The 27,367-nt window shown below is 45.3% G+C and overlaps 1 protein-coding gene across 1 annotated transcript in view; it reads left to right on the forward strand.

Annotated features, from left to right (window-relative positions):
* LOC144601679 (constitutive coactivator of PPAR-gamma-like protein 1 homolog) overlaps positions 1-27,367 on the forward strand; it is a 162,133-nt gene that overhangs the window by 35,958 nt on the left and 98,808 nt on the right. Inside the window, exons 3-5 of the mRNA XM_078413918.1 lie at positions 12,734-12,816; positions 20,568-20,696; positions 23,380-23,482. Coding sequence (XP_078270044.1) covers positions 12,734-12,816; positions 20,568-20,696; positions 23,380-23,482 — 315 coding nt within the window. The remainder of the gene's footprint in view (positions 1-12,733; positions 12,817-20,567; positions 20,697-23,379; positions 23,483-27,367) is intronic.

Raw genomic sequence — 27,367 nt, forward strand, 5'->3', positions numbered from 1 at the left:
AAAGGTTCTGACTGTCTATGCCTCTCATAATGTTATGTACTTCTATCAAGTCTTCCCTCCCTCTGACATTCTAGAGAAAACAGCCCAAGTTTATTCAACCTCTCCCTGTAGCTGAAGCCCTGTAATCCAAGCAGCATTCTGGGAAACCTTCTCTGTATCCTCTCCAAAGCTTCTGCATCTTTCCTGTAAAGGGGCAACTTGAACTGCACACAATACTCCAAATGCATCCTAACCAAAGGCCTATAGAGCTGCATCGTGACTTCCTGATTCTTGTGCTCAATGCCCCTAGCAATGAAGGCAAGCATACGATATGCCTTCTTTGCCATTCTATCTACTTTTGTTGGCACCTTTCGTGAGTTATGAACTCGTAAATTGAAGTTGTTCGGGTTATCTTGAAGTGGGTAGTGCCTCGGGAAGTTGAGAAGAGGAGAAGGAGATTAGAAATGTCACACAGCAGGGTTTGAGAACAAATGTCAGATCAAGTCCAAAGGGCATCTTTGAGCAAACTGGAAAAGTGTTCTTTTGAGGCAGTAAGGAATTGAGCACAAGTAGGCACTTTTCATATTAAGCAGGAAATTTGCTTTCTCCCCACAAATACACTTTGCAAGATACATGGATCATGTAATTAGTAAATCTTGTGGCATAAACATCCTCAACCCTGAGCAATGCTTAAGAAGAAGACAGGTGTTGGTTATATTGATGCCTTGTGTCTCATATTTAGTGCCATAAGAGTGTGACAATGCATGAGTGCAGAATCTGCAATCAACAATTCATCTCGAGTTCCCCTCAACTGCTTCTCCCAGTGCTTGAGGAGTTACCCCTCTAATGCAGTGATAAAACACAGAGTGTACTGAAAACCTTGTCCCTTTGTTGAAGTTGTGTCATCAGGTGAGGCAGACACGTCCTCACAAACTACCCACCTACCAACCCCATTAAGTTGATTTTTTAATTTCAAATATAAACCATGCAAAAACTCTTCAAATATTCCTAGTGTCTATGCGTTCAATATTGTCATACTCGGTAGTGTTTACACCCATCTCAAGAGTTGTGTTTATGTACCAACACTGAACAATGAAATTCTAAAATGCAGCAGCACAGCAGGTTTTTAAACACCGTACTCAATATATAATATAATAAACACTTAAAAAAATGTTCAATACAAATACCAATACAGTGCAAAAATCAAAACAAAGCCTGACGTCCAAGTGCATCCATGGCAGTTCAAAGTTTACTTGGAGTTCGTAGTGTTCAATAGTCTGATGGGTATTGGAACGAACCTGTTGCTGAACCTTGAGGTTGCAGTTTTTGGGCTCCTGTACCACCTTCCCAATGGTAGGAGTGAAATGGCAGCATGGCCAGGGTGGTGTGGGCCCTTGATGATGCTGGCTGCCTTTGTGAAACTGCACTTCTCATAGATTCCTTTGATGGTGAGAAGATAAGTACCTTAGGATAGACTACATTCTGAGTTCTCGATGGACAGCATTCTCCATTTTATATAATCTCCTTTTATAAGCTCGTTCACCTGCAGAAGATCAATCTTCCAATGAAATGAAGGTGATGATGGGCCTTCATTCTGATTGCATTACTGTGCTGGGTCCAGGACAGATCTTCAGAGATATGCATGCCCAGGAACTTGAATTTGTTGAATATCTCCACCATCTACCCGTTGATCAAGATAGGTTTGTGGATCCTCAGCCTTTTTCTAAAGTCAACAATCAGTTACTGGCGCTGAGAACAAGGTTATTGTTCTGGCACCATTCATTCAGATGACAGGTCGCCCTCCTGTACTCTGACTCATCATTAACCATAATTCATCCAACAACAGTGGTGTTGTCAGTGAATTTAAAAATGGAGTTGGAACTGTGTCCATCTATACTGTCATGGGTAAAAGCTGAACAGAGCAGCGAGCTGAGCTGATGGTTACAGTGGAGGCAGTATTGCCAATTCACACTGATTGATGATTCTGTTGATGAGGAATTGAGTAGACAGTTGAAAGGGATGTACAGAGACCCGGTTTCCTGAGCTTGGTGACAAGTTTGGAGAGGATGATAATGTTGAACGCTGAGCTGTAGTCGATGAACGTTTGTGCTTTTATTGTCTAATAAGTGGTTCAGTGGAGAGCCAGCGAGATCACATTCATACAATGATCAATTGTGGCATTTGGCAAATTGTAGTGGGTCGAGGTTCTCGCTGAGGTAGGAGTTGATACATGCTATAACCAACCTCTCAGAGCACTTCATGATGGATATTAGTGCCACCAGTTGGTTGGCTGTGGCAAGGCGTGAAGACCAGAAAGAGCTGCAAAGTGAAGTCGGGCAGCATCGCTGGTAATAGTGCAGTCCTTCCTGAAGAATTTCATGCATTCTATGCTCACTTTGAGCAGAAGGCCAACAGGGTGATGACAGACACCCGACACACCCAAGAGTGCTTTTTCCCACAGTCACTGTTGCAGAAGTAAGACCGGCCTTCCAGAGGGTGAACCCATGGAAAGCAACTTGACCGGGAGGAGTTCCTCCCCACGTCCTTAGGAACTGCGCAGACCAAATGACAGGAGTGTTCATGGACATGTTTAATCTCTCCCTACTCCTTTTTGAGGTACCTTCCTGCTTGAAGAAGACCACGATCATCTGGGTGTCAAAGAGCAAGATCTCATGCATTAATGACTACCGTCTAGTGGCCTTGACATCCACTATCATTCTGTGCTTCGAGAGGTTGGTTATGGCACACATTAACTCCAGCCTACCAAGCAGCTTTGATCCACTGCAGTTCACCTACTACCACAATAGATCCATGGCTGATGCCATCTTCCTGGCTCTACATTCATTTAGAGATACAACGTGGAAACAGGCCCTTTCGGCCCACCGGTTCCGCGCCGACCTTCGATCCCCGCACGTTAGCACTATCCTATACCCACTAGGGATAATTTTTACATTTACCAAGCCAATTAACCTACAAAGCTGCACATCTTTGGAGCGTGGGAGGAAACTTAAGATCTTGGAGAAAACCCGCGTAGGTCACGGGGAGAATGTACAAACTCCGTAAAGACAGCACCCGTAGTCGGGCTCGAACCCGGGCCTCTAGCGCTGTATTCACTGTAAGGCAGCAACTCTACCACTGCGCCACCCTGCCGCCCTGGAACTCCTGGATAGAAGAACACCTACATCAGAAGGGTCCATCAGTCTGAAGAAGGGTCTCGACCCGAAACGTCACCCATTCCATCTCTCCTAGATGCTGCCTGACCTGCTGAGTTACTCCAGCATTTTGTGATACATCAGAATCCTGTTCATTGACCATAGCTCTGCTGTCAATACCATTATTATTCCAAATCATATCAAATTATTTCATCATTCAATACCAGAGGTCACCTGCAAAGTCATGGAGTCGGCACTCCCCTCTGCAACTGGATCACCGACTTCCTGATCAACAGACCACAATCATTGAGGATCGATAACAAGTCATCCTCTGCAATAATCCTGAACACTAGTTCCTGGCAAAGATGCATTCTCAGCCCCTTACTATACTCCTTGTACACTCACGACTGCAGCCAAATACTAATCCAACTCAATCTACAGGTTTGCAGGCGATTGAACTGTAGTGGGCTAAAGAATGACAAGAATGAATGAATGAATGAATGATACTTCATTGTCACAGTGAAATGCTTTGGCATACAACCTAGGCTTTTGCCGTGTGTCTGGCATCGACAAAGTTACAAAGTACTGAATAGTCCTATCTACTGCCTGCCACAGCACATGGCAGCAGGCCCCTCCTTCCCCCCCTAGGGCAGTTCCCCCTTCTTTCTAGGCGCCCCCACCCCATAGTTCTCGGCGACCTCACGCCAGGTCCCCCCATTGCTCTCACCGGTTCACCTCGCTCTCTGTTCCCCCTGGCTCTCGGTAGCGCGGTTCCCGTCGACGATGGTGGCTCGGGGTCGCCGGTGGACGAGCCGGGCCTACCGGGTGGAAAGGAGTACAGAAAGAAGACTGAGACCTGGTGCTCAGGCTTGGGGCCTTGTAACTTGGTGCCAAGCCACCAACCTCCCCCTCAATGTCAGCAAGACGTTGGAGCTTCTGAATGATTTTAGGAAGCAAAGCAGTACACACACCCCAGTATACACTGATGGCGCCGAAGTAGAGATGGCCAAAAGCTTCAAGTTCCCAGAAATAAATATTACCAGTGATTTGTCCTGGACCAGCCACACCAAAGCTATGGCCAAGAAAGCATTCCAGCACCTCAACTTCCTTAAAAGGCTTTGGAAGTTCGGCATGTCCTCAACAACCGTCATCAACTTCTACAGATGTGCCGTAGAACGCATTCTATCGGGATGCATCATCGCCTGTTTTGGGAACAGCCAATATAAGATTGCAAAAAATCGCAGAGAGTTGTGCATGTAGCCCAGACAATCGTGCAAACTAATCTCTCTTCGACTGACTCCATCTACACTTCATGCTGTCTGGGCAAGGCCGTCAGCATAATCAAGGGCAGTCTAACCAAAGTCAGTCCCACTTCATTCCTCCACTTTTGGGCGAGAGGAACAGAAGTTGCATACCTCCACATTTAGGGACAGTTTCTTCCCAGGTCTTATCAGGCAACTGAATGGTCGCCATAATTCATGGCCTAAGATCTGGTCCTTAGAAGATTGTGGACCTCCATGTTCATCCAAAGCTTCTGGTTAGGGAACACTCAGTTTTTGTGGGAACACTCTTCCACGCATTTCCTTATGAAGTCGGCAACAACGTTGGCGTATTCGTTCAAGTCCGTTGCCGAGTCCTCGAACATTGTCCAGTCTACCGACTCCAAGCAATCCGAATGTTGTTCTTCAGTTCCCCTGACCAGCTGTGTGTAGTCCTCACGCTGGAGCTGTGCTCTGCAGTCGCTGTCTATATGCAAACAGAAGGTACGAGATAGAGTGATAGCCATCTTTGCTGGTGGAATAGCAGTCGGCGAGAGCGTTTGATGTCTGGTGCTGAAGGTAGTTTAGTCAAGTCAAGTCAATTTATTTGTATAGCACATTTAAAAACAACCCACGTTGACCAAAGTGCTGCACATCTGACTAGGAAAAAAAAAGAAACATACAGTGGCAGGCAGCCAAACACAACGGCGCGGCCATCTTGAACAAAATGTTAATTCAATCAGTTTAGTTTAGGAGTAGTACGTCGTTTGGGTAGATCGTCTGGTGTTTGTTGACCATGGTGGCAGCTCGTGCAGATGTAGACTGTGGTCATGATGATGTAGGTGCATTCGCTTGGGAGGCAGAGGTAGAAGGGATGGCTCTCCACCACCACATGTCCCAGCTGCAGAGAGCAAGAGTTGGACAGTACTGCTACGACTGAGCACCACGGAGAGTTTACCATGAAGTGGTCCCCACTGCGTCTCCATTTCCTCATTGCCTCTGTTTGGTCCATGTGACAAATGGGTTGCAGGGCTGAGTCTGGGATGCTGGGGGTGAGCCATGTCTCTGAAACTGAGCACACAGCATTCCCTCATCTGTCTTTGATAAAGCTGCCCTGCCCTTGTCTTCACCTTTATTCTCTAGGAACATTGGCCAGTATGATGGTTGGGTGGAGGATTCGTCGTCTCCTGTGCTTCAGTCTTGCTTGGAGGCTGCCCTGTTGACCACGTTTCTGGACGCAATGGATGCCTCCCCGGTCTTTCCTGGCATTGCACTCTGTGTAAGTGTGATGGTCAGCGAGGTCGGGGAAACCCCTGCCTTTGGGGAGTCCTTTACCCTTGGTAGCTCTGTCGCGGTCGGGAGATCACAATAGTGCGAATCCATTTAAATAGAATAGCAGCTTGTCAGTTACAGCACTGATTTGTGTGTTTCTTTATCTAAATAAGTTGAATATTGGTCCTTTGCTGTTTTTCTGTTGGCAAAATGTCGCCACAAAACGGCACCTTTTTTTAAACCTTTTTAATCAAAACACCCTCCCTTGCCACTCATGTGGAGGACTGGAGAGTAGTCAATGTTGGCTCTTTCTTCAACAAGGGAAGTGGGGAGAATCCATAGATTGGTGAGCCTCACGTCGGTGGTAGGGAAAAGTTAAGATTTGCTGGAGAGATGGCATGTGGGAGAGAATCGATGAATTAGGGACAGTCAGCATGGCTTTGTCCGTGACAAGTTATGTCTTACTAACACGAGCTTTTAATTGCCAAACCGAAGGTGATCGATCAGATAATACCAATGTTGTCGACATTGGTATTACTAAGGCGTGTGCGTGTGTGTGTATTATATATAAAAATACAATTATAGTGCAGTCAAAAATAATGCTCCCAAGTCAGAGTCTATTTGTAGCGTTTAATAGCCTGATGGTCGTTGGGAAGAAGCTGCTCCTGAACCTGGATGCCACAGTTTTCAGGCTCCTAGAACTACTTCCTGATGGCAGGAGGGAAATTAGAGCGTGGCTAGGGTGCTGAGAGTCCTGATGATGCTGGCTGCATTTTTGAGGCAGCGACTCTTGTACATCCCTTCAATGGTGGGGAGGTCAATATTCGTGTGGACTGTGGATAGTGTGGGTAGGGTTAATCACTTTTTACAATCTTCTTTGTTCCTGGGTGTTCAAGTTGCCGAACCAGGCATGATGCAAGCGATCAATATGCTCTCTACTGTACACCTTTAGTAGTTCAAGAGTATATTCAATGACATACCCGAATCTCATCAATCTTCTAAGGAAGTAGAGACGTTGCTGGGCTTTCTTTATAATTGCATCAGTCTGCTTGTTCCAGGACAGATCTTCAGAGATGTGCACGGTTAAGAATTTGCAGCTTTTGACTCTTTCTACCTCGGTACCGTTGATGAAGACATCTTTGTGGATCCTTGGCCTTCTTCTTCCAAAGTTCGCAATCAATTCCTTGGTCTTACTGACATGGAGAGCAAGATTGTTGTTCTGACACCATTTGATCAATCCATTGATCTCCCTCCTATACTCTGACTTATTGTCATCTGTAATTTGTCCAACAATGGTGGTGTTATCGGTGAACTTGAAGAAGGAGTTCAAACTGTCTGGCTACACAGTACAAAGTGTGTACACTACACAGTATAGGCTACAGAGTACAAAATGAGCAGAGCAGGAGGCTGAGCAGGCATAGTTGAGATGTTCCAATACTGGTGGTTATCGAGGAGGAAGTGTTGCTGCCAATTCACACAGATGCATTGTTGATGAGGAAATTGAGGATCCAGTTGCAGAGGGATGCACAGAGACCCAGTTCATTGAGCTTGGTAACCAGCTTAGAGGGGATAATGGTGTTAAACTCAAACTAATCTATGAACAACAGCCTGACGTATGTGTTTTTATTGTCCAAGTGGGCCAGTGCAGAGTGGAGAGCAAGTCAGATCCCATCCTCCATTGACCTGTTGTGGCAGCAGGTCCAGGTTCTTGTTGAGTTAGGATCTGACATGCATCACAGCCAATCTCTCAAAACACTTCATTACCACGGACATTAGTGCACCAGTAGTCATTGAGGCACATCACCTTGCCCTTCTTGGGCATTGCATGATTGATGCCCTTTTAAAGCAGGTGGGAACCTCAGACCTCAGTAATGAGAGGCTGAACATGTCTAAGAACTCCAGTTGGTCTGCGCAGTTTTTAACAGTGCGACCAGCAACACCACCAGGTCCAGACGCTTTGTGAGTTCATCCTGCTGATGGATCTTCTGACATCTGCTTCTGTGACTGAGATTGTAATACTACCAGGGGTTATGAGGGCCCAGGAAGACACATCGATGTTCTCCCTATCAAAGCGTGCGTAGATCGCATTGAGCTTGTCTGGGAGTGACCCTTCGCTGTGGATTGAGCTGCCCCCTGATTTCACCTTGTAGTTGTTGCCAATAATGTGTCGTCCTGACCTATTCGACACTTAAAGCAGAGTTTTCTGTAAATTCGCTTTCCGATGGCCATCAGTTTGGAGCAAAAGTCCCTTTTAGCTTTTTTGATGGCCTTTTCTAGGTCATACCTGCACCTCTTACACACCTCTGTCGCCAGACATGAATGTCTGAGATCTGGTCCTCAGCCCTGGTTCATCCAAGGCTTTTAGTTGGGGAACACTTGGATGGCTTTCGTGGGAATGCATTCCTCCACACATTTTCCAATGAAGTTGGTAACAACTGTGGCGTTTTCATTCAGGTCCATTGTCGAGTCTTTGAACGTCGCCCAGTCTACCACACAAAGCAGTCTCGGTTGCATTCCTCTGCCTTCCCCTGACCGGCTGTGTGCAGTCCTCGCCTGCACTCTTCAGTTGCTATCTCTATGCAGAAAAAAGAAGCACAGCCCAGTAGACTGATTTCCCAAAGTGGGGGCGAGGGATGGAGCATTGGGCATTCTCTATGGTGGTACAGCAATGGTTGAATGTAAGGGGAATGTATGCAATTAATGGCAAGACTCTTAATAGCATTGAAGTACAGGAGTAACTTGGGGTCCCTGAAAGTGGCAACACAAGCAGATAGTGGCAAATAATGCATATGGTATGCTTGCCTTCATTGGCCAGGACATTTGAGTATAAGAGTCAGGAAGTCATGATGCAGCTTTATCGGACTGTGTTTTGGCTGTATTGGGAGTAATGCATGCAGTTCTGGTCGAGTCATTAAAGGATGTGGAGGTTATGGAGAGGTTGCTGAGGAGGCTTATTTGAATGATGTCTGAATTAGGAGTTATTAGCTGCAGGAAGAGGTTGGAGAGATTATTTACCCTGGGATGCTGGATGCTGAGGAAATATATAAAAGTATATAAAATGTTAAATAATATAATTTTATATTATCTAAAAATAATAGTATAAAAAATGATGAGAGGCATTGTTGGGGTAGACCATCAGAACCCATTTCACAGGATGGAAATGTCAAATACTGGAGTGCGTAGTTTATAGACAGTAGACAATAGGTGCAGGAGGCCATTCGGCCCTTCGAGCCAGCACCGCCATTCAATGTGATCATGGCTGATCATTCTCAATCAGTACCCCGTTCCTGCCTTCTCCCCATACCCCCTGACTCCGCTATCCTTAAGAGCCCTATCTAGCTCTCTCTTGAATGCATTCAGAGAATTGGCCTCCGCTGCCTTCTGAGGCAGAGAATTCCATAGATTCACAACTCTCTGACTGAAAAAGTTTTTCCTCATCTCCGTTCTACGTTTCGATAAGAATGGCGGGACTATCATATGTTGAAAGACTGGAGCGACTAGGCTTGTATACACTGGAATTTAGAAGTATGAGAGGAGATCTTTTCGAAACGTATAAGATTATTAAGGGGTTGGACACGTTAGAGGCAGGAAACATGTTCCCAATGTTGGGGGAGTCCTGAACAAGGGGCCACAGTTTAAGAATAAGGGGTAGGCCATTCAGAACAGAGATGAGCAAAAACTTTTTCAGTCAGAGAGTTGTGAATCTATGGAATTCTCTGCCTCAGAAGGCAGTGGCGGCCAATTCTCTGAATGCATTCAAGAGAGAGCTAGATAGAGCTCTTAAGGATAGCGGAGTCAGGGGGTATGGGGAGAAGGCAGGAACGGGGTACTGATTGAGAATGATCAGCCATGATCACATTGAATGGCGGTGCTGGCTCGAAGGGCCGAATGGTCTCCTGCACCTATTGTCTACTGTCTATAAGGGCCTGTTTCTGTGCTGTACTGTTCTTTGTCCTATAAGAAAATAACTGCAGATGCTGGTACAAATCGATTTATTCACAAAATGCTGGAGTAACTCAGCAGGTCAGGCAGCATCTCGGGAGAGAAGGAATGGGTGACGTTTCGGGTCGAGACCCTTCTTCAGACTGATGTCGGGGTGGGACAAAGGAAGGATATAGGTGGAGACAGGAAGATAGAGGGAGATCTGGGAAGGAGGAGGGGAAGGGAGGGACAGAGGAGCTATCTGAAGTTGGAGAAGTCGACGTTAATACCACCGGGCCGCAAACTGCCCAGGCGAAATATGAGGTGCTGCTCCTCCAATTTCCGACGGGCCTCACTATGGCACTGGAGGAGGCCCATGACAGAGAGGTCAGACTGGGAATGGGAGGGGGAGTTAAAGTGCTGGGCCACCGGGAGATCAGTTGCGTTAATGCGGACCGAGCGCAGGTGTTCAGCGAAGCGATCGCCGAGCCTGCGTTTGGTTTCGCCGATATAGATAAGTTGACATCTAGAGCAGCGGATGCAATAGATGAGGTGCAGGTGAACCTCTGTCTCACCTGGAAAGAATGTTTGGGTCCTTTGATGGAGTTGAGGGGGGAGGTAAAGGGACAGGTGTTGCATCTCGTGCGGTTGCAAGGGAAAGTGCCCGGGGTTAGGGTGGTTTGGGTAGGAAGGGACGAGTGGACCAGGGAGTTGCGGAGGGAACGGTCTCTGCGGAATGCAGAGAGGGGAGGGGATGGGAAGATATGGCCAGTGGTGGGGTCCTGTTGTAGGTGACGGAAATGTTGGTGGATGATATGTTGGATCCGCTGGCTGGTGGGGTGGAAGGTGAGAACGAGGGGGATCCTGTCCTTGTTGCGAGTGGGGGGATGGGGAGCAAGAGCGGAGCTGCGGGATGTAGAAGAGACCCTAGTGAGAGCCAAAGAGGCAGGCGTAGCTAGGGCCCATGCGAGTGCCCATAGCTACGCCTCTGGTTTGGAGGAAGTGGGAGGAGTCAAAGGAGAAGTTGTTGAGGGTAAGAACCAGCTCTGCTAGGCGGAGGAGAGTGTTGGTCGATGGGGATTGGCTGGTTCTACGGTCGAGGAAGAAACGGAGGGCTTCGAGACCATCCTTGTGGGGGATGGAAGTGTAGAGTGACTGGACATCCATGGTGAAAATGAGGGAGTGGGGGCCTGGGAGGCTTTGTCCTTTGTCCTTTGTTCTTTGTCCTATCTGTTCCAAGGAATTTTTGTAGCAGCCTCGGCCCCTCCCCGGCACCTTCAGGTAGTCAGACTTGATCGGTCAAGCCAGTTAGATTCATGATCATACAGCACAGAAACGGGCCATTTGCCCGTTCTATTTGCCTACTCGGTTAATAAAGAGTAGGGCTTTGGTTGTCCTGCAGTTTTCTCTGACTCCCAATGCCAACTCAAACTGTTCACAGATGCTGTGGATCCGAGCAGAAGATGGCCAAGCTGTCAATGTATGGAGGTTTTGATCTGAGTGCCCCTGCAGCCTGACTTACACTCTCATCCTTCCTGATGGATTCAGCAAAGGGTTCCACAGCACACACCAAGACACAGGAGATTAAGCAACCCTGCCTGACCAGATGGGGACGCTATCCATTTCCTATCCTACAGATACAGTGCCCTCCATAATGTTTGGGATAAAGACCCATCATTTATTTATTTGCCTCTGTACTCCACAATTTGAGATTTGTAATAGAAAAATATCACACGTGGTTAAAGTGTACATTGTCAGATTTTAAGAAAGGCCATTTTTATACATTTTGATTTTACCATGTAGAAATTACAGCTGTGTTTATACATAGTCCCCCCACTTCAGGGCACCATAATATTTGGGACACAGCAATGTCATCTGAATGAAAGTAGTCATGTTTAGTATTTTGTTGGTTATCCTTTGCATGCAATGACTGCTTGAAGTCTGCGATTCATGGACATCACCAGTTGCTGGGTGTCTTCTCTGGTGATGCTCTGCCAGGCCTGTATTGCAGCCATCTTTAGCTTATGCTTGTTTTTGGGGGCTAGTCCCCTTCAGTTTTCTCTTCAGCATGTAAAAGGCATGGTCAGTTGGGTTCAGATCGGGTGATTGACTTGGCCACTCAAGAATTGATCATTTTTTTAGCTTTGACAAACTCCTCTGTTGCTTTAGCAGTATGTTTGGGATCATTGTCTTGTTGTAGAATGAACCGCCAGCCAATGAGTTTTGAGGCATTTGTTTGAACTTGAGCAGATAGGATGTGTCTATACACTTCAGAATTCATTATGCTACTACCATCAGCAGTTGTATCATCAATGAAGATAAGTGAGCCAGTACCTTCTTGTGCCACTGTGCCTCCCAAAGTCTGAGTTGGGCTGCAGTTTCCTTGCTGTATGACCTAGTGACTACAACCTCCCATTGCTCACACCTCAGTGTCATGGCAAAAAAAGAGATTCCCAATGATTTGGAACTCTGAACTTATTGCTGCTGAGCTGACCACGGAAATTTGGCAAAGTCTGGTGGTGTTCCCAAGAATAAATCATTGGGCAGTTAGAGTAGAAAAAACAGTAGTGTATTATGTGGTGGTGGCATAGTGGCAGAGTGCTGCCTTACTGTAGCAGGGGCTCAGGTCCGATCCTGACGCCGGTTGCTATGTGTGCCATAGAAACATAGAACGTAAGTGCAGGAGGAGGCCATTCTTCCCTTCGAGCCAGCACCGCCACCGAGTTTGTTCGTTCTCTCTGTGGGTTTTCTTTGGGTGCTCCAGTTTCTTCCCACAGTACAAAGAGGTACAGGTTTGTAGGTTAATTGACTTATGTAAATTGCCCCGAGTGTGTAGGATAAAAACTGGGATAACATAGAACTAGTGTATGGGTGATCATTGCCCGGTGTGGACTTAGTGGGCCAAAGGGCCTGTTTCCATGCTGTATCTCTAAACTAGTTGCTAGTGTGAATATGTATATATTTGTATACATTTGAAATTCATAATTTGCAAAAGCTTATTTTCTAAATGTTTAAATTGGCTTCCATCTTTATGATGATTTTTTTCATATAGTATTGAGCAAAATAGTGGTCAAAAATAAAAGACGACATAAAAGGTCCTGTTGCATTTTTTTTTAACATTAGTTTTACAATCTCCTACTTTTCGATTAGGCAACCACATCCTACCTGATGAAGATTTGGCTGCCTTTCACTGGAGTTTACTGGGTCCAGACCATCCTCTAGCCTCCTTAAAGGTAAAAATAATTACTGTGCTGATGGTAATCACAGCAGCGGATTGAATTTCCCGCCAGTGATTGATATGGTAAAACCTGTTGAGAGCAATTGTCTGAATAGATAAATCCGAAAGTTTGCTAGAATCAGAATTTTCTGTCTTTAGTGTGACACTTCTCCAAAGTAGATTGATGTCGCATTTGTCGTTCAATTTCTTCAAATGTTTTTGTGCTCTCTTTCCCTCCCGTCCGGTCCATCTGATTTTCACTTTTGTCCATTACTCTGTTTATTCGTGTCTTGGGTGCTCCAGGACCCATTTCTCACTGCTTGTAGGTGAGCAAAATTCCCCAGAGTAATGCAGCTGTTCTTTAAATGTTCTTTGAGTAGGCGTTTAACTTTAACTTTTCCTCAGGTGGCAAGAGAATATCCAGTAGAAACTTGGACACTCATTCCTTACGACCACTTTTGTCCTGCTGTGGTTGTGGGTAATATGTGGCATGGCACATTTTTACACTGGCATTATAGAATCTGTCCTCACCTTCTCCATCATGGTCTGGTTTGGCTCAGCCACCAAGCACGACATCCGGAGGCTGCAGCCAAGGTTTGATCTGCCGAGAAAGGGGTTGGCTGCAACCTTCCCCCCCATTGATGAACTGTACACTACAAGGGCCAGGAAGCGGGCGGGCAAGATCATCTCTGACCCCTCTCACCCTGGCCACAAACTCTTCGAAGCACTTCCCTCTGGGAGGTGACTCCAGACTGTCAAAGCCACCACAGCCAGACATTAAAACGCTTCTTCCCACAAGCAGTAGCTCTACTCAACAGCCAAAAGTCTGTAGCCTCTTTTTACTCTGGTACTTTATTTTCACATGTTTAAATTATAATGTTTTATTTTTAATTGTCTGTTGTATATTGTGTTTTTACCATGTGCGAGCAAAGCACCAGGTCAAATTCCTTCTATGTGTATGTACTTGGCCAATAAATTCATTCTGATTTTGTATCACAAAATAAAAACCAATGAGGACAATCATTTGCTTGATCTTAAGCCATCCATCCTGAAAGAAAACTCTCTGGTCTGTATTCACTTTCACAGAATCTAATAGTTTTTCAAATGATTACAGATTTTTACTTCCCCAACTCCACCAGAGATTTGGACACAAAATGCTGGAATAACAGCGGGTCAGGCAGCTTTTCTGGCGAAAATGGAGAGATGACGTTTTGAGTCAGGACCGCAACAAAGGGTTGGGTGGCGTAGCGGTAGAGTTGCTGCCTTACAGCGAATGCAGCGCCAGAGACCCGGGTTCCATCCCGACTACGGGTGCCGTCTGTACGGAGTTTGTACGTTCTCCCCGTGACCTGCGTGAGTTTTCTCCGAGATCTTCGGTTTCCTCCCACACTCCAAAGACGTACAGGTTAATTGGCTTGGTAAATGTAAAAATTGTCCCTCGTGGGTGAAGGATAGTGTTAGTGTGCGGGGATCGGCCCGGTGGGCTGAAAGGGCCTGTTTCCGCGCTGTATCTCTAAACTAAAACAATGTATCGCTCTTGGAATCACACTGTCCCGACCGAGTCAACAAGCAGCCTATCATGGAACCTCCCTACATGAGGTCATCTGTTTCAAACGTTTTTGTGCTCTCTTTCCCTCCCGTCCTATTCATCTGGTTTTCTCTTTTTGATCAAACCCCAGGTTTGGAAATGCGTTTATTAATGTACTCGTTCCTTGGGAGTTATTTGAAGGCCTCCAAACAGTAGCCAGGCAGTAGGATGCAAATTACATCAGGACGTACAATTGGCATGTACAAAAGACAATGTTACGGTGATCATGGGGGATTTCAATATGCAAGTACTGGGAAAATCAGATTGGTACAGGATCCCAAGAGGAATTTGTAGAGTGCCTTCGAGATGGTTTCTTAGAGCAGCTTGTAGTTGAGCCTATAGAGGAAAAGGCAATTCTGGATTTGGTATTGTATAATGAACTGGATTTAATTAAGGAGCTTAAGTTAAAGGAACCACTGGGTGGTTGTGACCATCTATATACTAAAACTCGTTTGTTTGTTTGTTCCTGAACTACAGCCAAAACGGTACACGATAGTGCGACAATTTGAGGCCCACCTTACTCACCACCTTGGTGCTAATGGAAGAAGTTTCATTACAATCGGTGTTATATTTTTTAAGTTATTCGCATTTTAAAGTTTAAATCTATCCTAGGGAGGGAGGTGGGGAGGGAGGGGGGGGGGGAGGGACGAGGGAGAATAAGGGGGTTGAGAGGAATGGAGTAGGATGGAGGGGTGGAGGGGAGAGGGAGTGGGGGAGGAGAGGGTGCTGCACCAATGCAGGAGAGGTTTGGGCCCAACAGAGAAGATGACGTCAGATGTGTCAGTATTACTGTTGAGAAAAGGGGACTACAGACATGAGGGAGCAGATGGCTGAAGTTGATTGGAAAGGGACTCGAGCAGAATAAAGGTACAACAGCAATGGCAGGAATTTCTGGGAATAATTCGGGCAATGCAGGATCTTTTCATTCCAAAGAGGAAGAATTATTCTAGAGAGAGAATGAGTTGAGCTTAGTGGACAAGGGAAGTCAAGGACAGCATAAATCTAAAAGAGAAAGCATATAACACTGCAAAGATTAGTGGGAAGCTGGAAGATTGGGAAGCTTTAAAAAAAAAACAACAGAGGGTAACTAAAAAGGCAATACGGGGAGAAAAGATGAAATACAAAAGTAAGCTAGCAAAAGTATAAATTTTCTTTAGATAATTAAAGAGTACGAAAGAGGCAAGAGTGGACGTTGGACCGATGGAAAATTATGCAGGAGAAGTGATAATGGGGAGTAAAGAAATGGCAGATTAATTGAATATGTTTTTTAGTATCAGTCTTCACAGTGGAAGATACCAGTCAGAATGCTGATTCAAGAGAGTCAGGGGGTGGAAGTTAGGGGAGTGGCTATCACTAAAGAGAAGGTGCTTGGGAAGCTGAAAGGTGGATAGGTCACCTGCACTCAGGGTTCTGAAAGAGGTGGCCTTAGAGATTGTGGAGGCATTAGTTGTGATGTTTCAAGAATCACCAGAGTCAGGAGTGGTTCCAGGCGATTGGAAAATTGCACATATTACCGTGCTGTACAAGCAGGGAGCGAGGCAGAAGAGTGGAAACTATAGGCTGGTTAGCCTGACTTCAGTGGTTGGTAAGAGTCCATTATAAAGGGCGAGGTTTTTGAGTACTTCGAAGCACACATTCAAAAAGGCCAAAGTCAGCATGGTTTTGTGAAAGGGCGTTCTTGCCTGGTGAACCTGTTTGAATTCTTTGAGGAGGTAAATAGCAGGATAGACAAAGGAGAGTCAGTGGATGTGGTTTACCTGGATGTTCAGAAGACCTTTAATAAGGTGCCGCACTTGAGGCTGCTAAAGAAGATGAGACCCCATGGTACTAAAAGCTTCTTGGCCACCATGTCTACCCAGATTCGTAAAACACTGTTTCCCACGTACACAACCAGACTGACTATCCCTAATCAGCACTGTGTAACCAAATGCATATAACTCATTCCTTACAATCCTGTCCAGTAACTTGCCTACCATAGATTTTAGGCTCACTGGTCTAGTTACCAGGCTTTTGCTTGAAGCCCTTCTTAAGTAGAGGCACCACATTAGCCATCCTCCAGTCTACCGGCACCTCCCCCATGCGTAATGATGATACATATATCTCAGCCAGGGCTGCTGGAATTTCTTCTCTAGCTTCCCACAGTGTCCTTTGATATATCTGATCAGGCCAAAGAGATTTTTCCTACCTTCATATGCCTTACCATGTCCAGCACTTCCTCGTTCGTAATACCTACTGTCCTCAAAGTGCCCAAGTTCTCTGGACTTCACATCTCTCCATGGTAAAAACAGGAGAATTACTCAGAGGACATTGCCCATCCCCTGTGACTGCACGCAGACATGACCCCTTTGGTTTCTGAAGGGCCCTATTCTTTTTCATGTTGCCCTCTTTTCCTTAATGTACCCAAAGTCTGCGTGCAATTTCCTTGATATTGTCTGCCAGAGCTATCTCCTGCCCCCTTTTTGCCCTCTTGATTTCCATCCTATGTATGCTTATCAGTTCCCAATACTCCTTGAGGGATATACTTGATCCCAGCTGCCAATACCTGTTCCATGTCTCCTTTTTCCTGACCAGAGCCACAATTAATTTTGTCATGCAGGCTTCCTTGCTCCCACTTGCCTTGCCGTTCACTCGAACAGGAACATGCAGGCTCTGAACTGGTGTCATCACACTTTTAATGGCTTCCCACTTTCCAGATGTTCCTTTACTGGCAAACAAGCTACACCAATGAACTTTAGCAAGTTCCTGTCTAAACCATCAAAGTTGCTCTTGCCCCATTCAGAATTTTAACTTGTGGGCCTGCCCTGTCTTTATCCAGAACTATTTTAAAGCTAAAAGATCTGTGGTCACTGGTCCCATTGGCTTGCCGATGGATCTTTCAGTCACTTGCAAATGTTCTCGTCTGTCTCTCATATTGCCAGAGGAAGCGTTTTTGCCAAATCCATCCCGTCGAAGTCCTTTAGTCTATGGCAGTTCCAGTCTACATTAAGAAAGTTCAAATCCTGACTTGGCCAAACCTACTTGTCTTGCAGCTGCCTCCAATCTCTCAGCATATTTATTCTTCTGATTCCCATTGTCTTTTTGGGGCCTATAGTGTACTCCCAACAAGGTGATCATCCCCGTTTTTATTTCTCAGCTCCACACACAAAGCCTCACAAGAATGACAAGAATGTTATCTCAGACCGTGACTGCCGTGACATTCTCCCAAGTCAATAAAGTCTACGTCTTTGTTCCAACTACCAAAGTGCATGGCTGCACACTTTGCTACGCTGTACTCCATCTGCCACTTTGCCCATTCTCTGAACCTGTCCAAGTCTTTCTGCGGATTCTCTGCTTTACGTACACTACCTGCCCTTTCACCCGTCTTCAGATCATCTACAAGGTAGGCCACAAAGCCATCAATGCCATCATGTATTAATATACAACGTGAAAAGTAGCAGGTCGAACACACCCCTGCGGAACACTACTAGTCAACCAGCGAAGGCCCCTTTATTCCCACTTTTTGTCTCTGCCACTTAACCAATCTTCGATTCATGCTAGTACCTCTAGTACCATGAGCTCCCATCTTGTTTAGCAGCCTCACATGCAGCACCTTATCAAAGGCCTTCTGAAAATTGAGGTAAACAGCGTCCACTGACTCTCCTGCTATTTATTTCTTCAGAATTCCACCAGATTTGTTGGGCATCTTCGCCCTTCTTGCGCCCATGTCATTAATGCCAACATGCCCAACGACTTCTGGCTGCTTCCCCCCCTCTTGAGTATGCCATGCATCCGTTCGGAGAGATCCTTGGGCGTAGCACCAATGAGGCAGCACACCATCCTGGAAATTTGACTGCTGCCACAGAAACTGCTGTCTGTCCCCCTAACTAATGAGTCTCCTACCATTATGACTCTGCCAGACATTATCCATCCTCACTGTGTCTTAAAGCCAGTTTCAGTGCCACAGACCTGACGGCAACTGCTGCTCATCCCTGATGGACCAATCCCCTCAACAGCATCCACAAGGGTACACCAGTTTTGTCGGGAATGCCTACTGGAAGCACCTACACTCTCTGCCTACTCCCTTTCCTTGTCGTCACCCAACTACTCTCTTCTACTTCGGAGTTACAGCAAGGCGCGCAATCCTATCTCTGAAGCTCTCATTCTTCCAGGTGATCCCAAAGTCACCCAGCCACAGCTCCGGTTCCCTGACATGGTCTGTGAGACACTGCAGCTGGACACCATTCTCACGGTGTAGTTTTCAGAGCCCACATCCTGCAGGAAGAATATTGCACCATTCTACCTGCCATCTCTGCTGCACTTAAACCAAGAGGAATAAAGAAGGACAATCACACAGAAGAAACAGCAGGCCATGCCATTACTTCCTGTCACCCTCTGCTCAGCCTCCAAACCAAAGCCCTTTGAGTCAATGCCCAATACTTCACCACCACACAACCTCTCCCTCTCTCTCCCTCCCTCTCTCCCTCCCTCTCTCCCTCCCTCCCTCTCTCCCTCCCTCCCTCTCTCCCTCCCTCCCTCTCTCCCTCCCTCCCTCTCTCCCCCCCCTCTCCCCCCCCCCTCTCCCCCCCCGCTCTCCCCCCCTCCCCCCCTCCCCTCCCCCCCCTCCCCTCCCCCCCTCCCCCTCCCCCTCCCCCCCTCTCCCGCTGCCCTACCCTCATCAATCACCTCAAGTTAGCAAGTGATTACCTGCTACATACTTAACCATGCTGATTGCCCCAATTTCCTTCCAAACTGAACAAAATTCTACGCAAAGAATCCTCTCCAATAGCTCTCCTACCACTGACGTGAGGCTCAACGACCTATAATTCCTTGGATTCTCTCTGGTTCTCTTAAAGAAAGGAACAGCATTGGCTACTCCAGTCTTCTGGGACCTCACTGTGGTAAGAGAATTTGCAGAGATCTTTGTCAAGGCCCATGCAATGTCCTGACTTGCTTCTTTGAATAAGTTGAGACAGATATCATAAGCCAAGCGGATTTATCAACCTTAATGTCCCTCAAGGGCCACAATGCCATCTCCCTTTTGATCTCAAACTCCCCTTGTATGTTTGTATCTGATCTCACTGTCCTCCATTTCCCCATCAACTTCTCCACAGCGACAAATAAAATGCTAAAAGACTGGACTATTAGTTTCTTTTCAAAAATAAGTAAATCATTCCAAGAACTTTTATCTGAAACCCTTGATTGAAGTGGAACTTTATTGCACCATAATACTTATAAATCTTAGATTAAACACCACCATTGAATTTTTGTGTGGTTTCCTGCCTGTTTCAATATGTAACTTAATCTTTAAACGCCTTCATTATTATTAATAGTATTGAAAACTTGCTTTTAATTTGTTTTACAATGTTTTGAAGGATTTATATAATGTGCTCTTTATTTGTTATAAATTTTAATTAATCCCTGGCAAATATTTCCTGGTGATTTAAGATTTTAGGTGATGGGTGGGCAGTGGAACGTCAATTTGTGCAACTTAATTTGCATTCATAGAAAATAGGTGCAGGAGTAGGCCATGCGGCCCTTCGTGCCAGCACCGCCATTCAATATGATCAGGGCTGATCATCCAGAATCAGTGCCCTGTTCCTGCTTTCTCCCCATATCCCTTGATTCCGTTAGCCCTAAGAGCTATATCTAACTCTCTCTTGAAAACATACGGTGAATTGGCCTCCACTGCCTTCTGTGGCAGAGAATTCCACAGATTCACAACTCTTTTTCCTCATCTCAGTTCTAAATAGCCTATCCCTTATTCTTAAACTGTGACCCCTGGTTCTGGACTCCCCCAACACTGGGAACATTTTTCCTTCATCTAAGCCCATATGTTTCTATAAGATCCTCTCTCATCCTTCTAAATTCCAGTGAATATTCATTGCTTCTACGCAGACACTTTTAAAAGGTTAGATTTATAATGATTATTAGAAACAATACAATTTCCAGTTCAGAGCCATCTTCATAGAATTGATACTCTTGCACTCTGAAGTAATATCAAGAGGTTATCTGCTCAGTCAGGAAGAATTAAAGCATCCTGTAACAAAGGTTGCAGGGAAGGTTTTTCCAAATCTTCATCAAGTTACATTAAACGTCAAACATTGTCAGAAAAGTAGATCATAGATCACAAATTTCTAAAACAGTGAATCGGACAAGTGAAGATGTTTTAAATATTCATCTCTTGGTGTCTGCATTTTCAGGTGCGTGCACACCAACTAGTTCTACCACCTTGTGATGTAGTGATCAAAGCAGTCGCCGAATATGTCCGCAACATTCAGGATATTGGTGATTTGGATACAGTTGCAAAAGATGTTTTTAAACGTTCTCGGGTATGTAGCAAATAAAGAAAATCATTACATTTATATTGCATGTTAAAGAATGATTATTGTTTTGTATTTCCCTTTTCTTCCAGCCATTGATATAAAAAGCTGTTAGGATACAATGCCCGTACATGATCGTGCATTGGTGCCTATCTTAAGCGTTTTATTAGCAAATTTGCAGGCTATTTGGCCTAATATGCATTTTGCCAGTGAAGATTATTGTGTCATATTATTGTGTTGGAACCTCTTAACTTCCCTGACCAAGTATTTGCTGAGCCCAATTGCTAACTTCTCTTGAGCGAAGAAAAGGATATGTTTGGAAGGTTGAAGGATGTTAAAACATAGAATGTAAGACATGCTCTGAAAATTGCTGACATAATCGATAAATACCTAGAAGGTGGAGTACGAGGCAGTGAAAATGTGGGTAGGACAAGTGTTCTATACTTCCAGAAGAGAAAACACAATAGAAAACACGCAGAGGAAACACGATGAGACAAGCACTTTGCAAATCACTTCCATTCTTTTTGCAGGTGCAACTTTGAGCTTCCAGTTAATTGCTATTTCAATTATTCCCCTACCTATTCCGACTTACCTGCTTTAGAGGAGGAACAACACCTCAGCTTGCAGCCCAGCGGTATGAACATCGACTTCTCCAACTTTAGATAGTTCCTCTGTCCCTCTCTTCCCCTCCCCCTTTCCAGTTCACCCTCTATCTTCCTGTCTCCACCTATACCCTTCCTTTGTCCCGCCCCCCTGACATCAGTCTGAAGAAGGGTCTCGACCCGAAACGTCACCCATTCCTTCTCTCCTGAGATGCTGCCTGACCTGCTGAGTTACTCCAGCATTTTGTGAATAAATACCTGCTTTAGACCTTCTCCATTGCTGCAGTGAAGCTCAATACAGATTGAATACCAATATTCCGGCAAACCCCTGTAATCCAGAAAGGATTACGCGAGGTCTGTTGAAATTCCCAGAGCGGCCACAGGTGGCGTTGTGAGTGGTGAGCGCTCGTTCTGGTTGTGTCCCTCCATATTGACAGAATCAACTATGCTCTCAATCTTCTCCTAACTGTTTTGCAAAGACAATACAGTAAACACTCATTTCAACGACACTCTTATAACAGCTGTTGTAGGAAGGAACTGCAGATGCTGGTGTAAACCGAAGATAGACACAATATGCTGGAGTAACTCAGCGGGACAGGCAGCATCTCTGGATGTTTCGGGTCGAGACCCTTCTGACTGAATCAGAGGAGAGGGAGATAGAGAGAAGGAAATGTGAAAAAGAGACTAAGGGATTGGAGATCAAGGAAAATGTAGAATAGATCATTGTTAGCTTGGAGAAGGTAACAACAAAGCAAACAGATAAAATGTAAACGAGGACAGTCAGACTACTCAGAGAACTGGGAAGGGATGGGTGTGAGGGAAGGCAAAGATTACTTGGTTGGAGAAGTCAATGTTCATACCACTTGGGTGTAAGCTGCCCGAGGTGTTGATGTGGGATACAGCGGATGGATCTGCTGACCCACCCCAGGCTCACACCGTCTCCGCGGTGCCCCGGGCTCTGACACACAAGGTGCACCACGAGCCCTTCACCAACGGATAGGACACAAAGTGCTGGAGTCATTCATCCGGTCGGGATCTCTGGAGAACATGGAGAGGTGACATCGGTCCCTTCCTCAGACCGATTCAGTTGGCTGAGTCACTCCAGCACTTTGGGCCTTTTAACTTTGAAACTAGACCCCGATGCCGCTGGTTGGCACCAGCGAGCCCCTCTTCACCAGCTCACACGGCTGTTGTTGCGGCTCACATTGTCACCCCTGGGGATCGTGCTTTCTTCAGGCCGCTGCCAACGACAGAATGCGCTCCGTCACTGTGGGGCTCCCTCCCCTCTCTCCTCCTCCACGTGGAGTATGTCAGTGACTCCGGGGAGAAGGAGGACGAGGCGGCAGCGGGGGGAGGAGGGGTCAGGGAAGTGGCGCTGTTGTTGTGCTGGCCCCAGGGGCTACAGCGTGAGGTGTAGCAACCCCCGGACCATGCCACGGGTGAAGAAGGGCTCACTGGTGCACCTTGTGAATCGGGAGTGGGGTCAGAAACCGGGGCTCTAAACATCCGGGGAGATGGTGGGAGCAGGTCATTACATTCACATTCGGGGGGGGCTGGCTGGCTGGCCAGGGGTATGTTGTTGTTTCATTATCACATCACCTCTTGGTCTGGAAAAATGGATAATCCAGAAAGGCTGTGGAAGCGAGCGTGCCGGGAAATCACAGCTCAACCTGTACAAGCTCATGAACACCACATTACACTTTCATCGGGTACTTTGTAGCCTTTTAGCTTAAATAATGATTTTTAATAATTAGTTAGGAAATAATGTGGGATTTATATGCTGATGTGGAATGGAAGGGCATGATGGTAGGAAGTTAAAATTGTCGTTTGAGGTAGAGATCTATCAATGGAAAGTGATATTAGCATGTTGTCTGCCACTAAAGCTGCTCTGTGCATCAATCGGCTATTTTTACTTTGTATCATATGGAAGCTTAAGTTTATTTAAGTTTACTCACCAAGTGACTGGCTTTAGCTCATTGTGTATTTTTAGGGATTTATTTTAATTTTAGATGCTTACATTAGGGCTTATTTACACAAAAACATGTGTGGGATATGTGTGGGTTTTGTTGACTTGGTTGGTTTGTTTTCAGTCCAGGACAGAAGATAAAATTGAACAATTCAAGAGGGCGGTCGAATATTATTCCATTGCAAGCAAGCCTTCATTATTTCAACATGGCCCAACACCTTTCCCAGGTATGTATGAGATGCAGTGTGAAATGATGTTTAATTCTGTTACATGCAACAGTTCACAACGTAATCATTGAGAGTTATACATTTAGATTTAGATTTTTTTTTAGATTTAGAGATACAGCGCAGAAACATGCCCTTCGGCCCACCGAGTCCACGCAGCCCAGCGTTCCCCGCATATTCTACACCCACTAGGGACAATTTTTACATTTGCCCAGCCAATTAACCTACAAACCTGTACTTCTTTGGAGTGTGGGAGGAAACCGAAGATCTCGGAGAAAACCCACGCAGGTCACGGGGAGAACGTACAAACTCCGTACAGACAGCACCCGTAGTCAGGATCGAACCTGAGTCTCCGGCGCAGCATTTGCTGTAAGGCAGCAACTCTACCACTGCGCCACCGTGCTGCCCAACTGCATTTATTTTGTGTTGCATTATCAAAGATAATTGTGAATGCAATTGTAGCTGCTTAACCAGCTTTTACACTTATCTGTGTAGGAAAGAACTGCAGATGCTGTTTTACATTGAAGGTCTACACAAAAGTAACTCAAAGTAACTGGAGTAACTCAGGGGGCATCTCTGGAGAGAAGGAATGGGTCGAGACCCTTCTTCAGACTGATGTCAGGGGAGGGGGCGGGACCAAGATAGAATGTAGTCGGATTCAGTAAGACTGGCCGGAGAACTGGGAAGGGGGGAGAGGATTTATCTGCTGTGTCCACCATGATCCATAATGGTATATTTCAAGCATATTAGGGATCATGCAAACTTCTGCAACATATCAGCATACAGTGCAGTGTGACACTCAAACTGCGCAAAACTTTTCTGATTTATTCACTATCTTGTTGAAAAGCCCACTAACTTCCCAATGTCATCTGAGCTATCTGTACCTTCACTATTTTAATACAGTGAAAATCTAGAGTGATCCCACTTGTGCAAATTTCTTTCAGATTTTATTTTCTTTCACATTAAATTTTATTTGGCCCATCCTAAATTAAACTAACAATATTTTGGGCATTTAAATTTTGAAAATCATCTCTTGCTGCTTGGGTGTTCTCGTGGAGTGCTGAACCATTTGAAAAATAATACAAACTTCTTTCTTTGTTTGATTCTGATCACTTTCTTTTCATTTCATAGCTAAACTGACCTGTTTGCGCTTTTCATTTAAACGTTATTCAGGAATAGCTTCCTTTGCTGGAAATGTTCATATTCGTTGTGCTTTCATAGCTTTTAGTAAAAAAAGCAGGATTGGTAGATATTGGTAGTTTGACTAATGATCAAATGGATTTGCATCTTAATTATTCTTAATTTTGCCAATCAATGCCTAATTGTAAAGTTCCAATTGCCAAATGAGTATGCAACTGTTTTCAGCAAACTATTTACAACCTTGGTGTCATATTTGATTCTATGTTTTTTACTATGAATATCTATTTATCTGTAACATCAATTGTGTCTAATATTTCAGTATGCATTTGGTAAGCCTGTCTTCTTTTTCTGTGAATTCAAATTTGCCACCTTTCTCCTAACACTGGTGGACTCCCGTTACCCATCACTCAGTGAAATGACTGGCATTGGTTTGCTGTAGTGTAGAGTTCAGATTAAAAAAAATGTTGCATGTTCTCCCTGTGACCGTAGGTTTTGTTTTCTCTGGGTGCTCCAGTTTCTTCCCACAGCCCAAAGACATGCAGGTGTGTAAGTTAATTTGCTTATGTCAGTTATCCCTAGTGTGTAGGATAGAAGTAGTGTGCGGGTAATCACTAGTTGGCATGGCCTTGATGGGCCACAGGGCCCGTTTCCACGCTGTATCCTTAAACCTAACTTGCTTTGAAACTGAATAACCTGGCATGTGAATTTTCCGCAGATTTCCGCCTTTCTAAAATCCATTTCCCGCGCTTTTTGCATGATTTCCGCGTTTTTCGATGTGCCAAAATCGCGTTTACCAACGGAGAAATCGGTTCGGAAAAAAAAGAAAAGAAACGACGTATAGACATGTAATGAAGAAGGGTCTCGACCCGAAACGTCACCCGTTCCTTCTCTCCAGAGATGCTGCCTGACCCGCTGAGTTACTCCAGCATTTTGTGATAGTATAAACTTGTAATGACAACTAGGGCTCCGCTAGAGGTCGTTAGGGGTTCTGCCAATCTCTACCTCATCGGGACTTCCATGGCCAATTTGTCAATTAGGTCGCTAGGGGTTCTCCGAGAAATCCCCCTGCCCTGGGCAAGGCAGCCAATGTAGACCTCTTCGGGACTTCTACGGCCGACCGGTGGGTTGAATTTGCAACCTGCGGCCGGGGCTCTGGAACTCCAGCCCAGCTGGAGCCGGCACATCTATCCCCAAAGCCGACTTCCTTGGCTGGCTGGATAAACCAGCAAAGCTCTGGGACCAAGAGTGCCAGAAAATCAGTAGTGGAACTGCAATGAGTAAATATTAAATTTAAGTGCAAGATTATATAACTAAATTAATTAAGACGGGGTTGAAATATAAAACACAGCAGAAAAGCCAATTATCACCTTTTTGGGCTGATTATCAATTAATGTGCGAATTTACTTCAAAATGTTATTAGTGTACAGTGACATATTCACATTATTTTGTAATGTCTGTTTTTACTTTGAAATGCACTAAAAGAGGCTTGAAACGGGTAATTTTGTGTGAAAAAATCCCATTTTGTTGACCCCCGCTGTACGCCTCGTGCAAGCACTCGGCTCTTTTCCTCTTTTTTGACCTCACTCACATGCCTGATAACCCAGACTCCCTGTGTTCCTTTCCCACATCTTTCAGTCCACTCAGGATCTCACTCTTTTAGTTTATTATTTCCATCTATCCCCCCCATCCCTCCCTTGTCCTTATTACCTAGACATGAGCTTCCCCCACCTGGTTTCATCGCCCATCATCTCTTGCTCTTCTGAGTTCCACATATCATTAAGCAGCTTCTCTCTCACATCTCTTCCACCTATCACTTACCAGGCTCTCACTTCCTTCTATACTCACAGTGCTGATGGCAGGGTCTCAACCCCAAGCACAGACTCTTCCCTTGCCTTCACAGATGCTGTTTGACCACTGGATTCTTTCACCAGTTTGGTTTCTATTCCTGATTGCAGCATCTGCAATCCCTGTGCCTCAAATCTTGCTGCAACTCTCAAGGAGGATCTTTGTTCAGATTGAGTAATCACTTTGAGGTAGACGTTATAAACGTAGAACCTAAACATAACCTTTTAAAATTGTACGGTACAGATAACCCTGGCTATAACGGACTATAGGGGTTGGACTGGTGTCTGGTATTGCCGATTGTCCACTATAACCGAGTACGGGATTCGCTCCGTGAAATGAGTTGTTTTCAAATACAAAGTTCTTGTTAATAGCTAAAAATGTTTTTTTTTACTGCAAACTAAACGTACGAAAGACTTTATTACATTATTTAATAGATTATCATTGCACAAGTGTTGATTGAAGCAGTTGCTTGTCAGTTATCAAGGCTTACCGCAGTTTAACTAGCGGCCTTTGTTCTTACAGAGACAGTGATGTCTGATTACTGTGTGGACGTTCCCACACTATAACTGATATTCATTATAAAGAGGTCACTAAGAACGAGGGTAGACTGCAATTTTATATTTTGACACCAGATAGACAGGTGGGCAGAGGGTGGGGTAGCTGTTCCGGTAAGGAATGGAAGGTAGTCCTTAGCAAGGGGTGACATTGGATCAGAAGATGTAGAATGTTTGTGGGTAGAGTTGAGAAACTGCATGGATAAAAATACCCTGATGGGAGTTATTTACTGGCCTCCAAACAGTAGCCAGGAAGTAGGTTGCAAGTCACATCAGGAGCTATAAAGGCATGTAAGAAAGGCCATGTTACAGTGGTCATAGGGGGATTTTAATATGCAGGATTGATTGG

Source organism: Rhinoraja longicauda, chromosome 17 (assembly GCF_053455715.1).
Source record: "Rhinoraja longicauda isolate Sanriku21f chromosome 17, sRhiLon1.1, whole genome shotgun sequence".
NCBI lineage: Eukaryota > Metazoa > Chordata > Chondrichthyes > Rajiformes > Arhynchobatidae > Rhinoraja > Rhinoraja longicauda.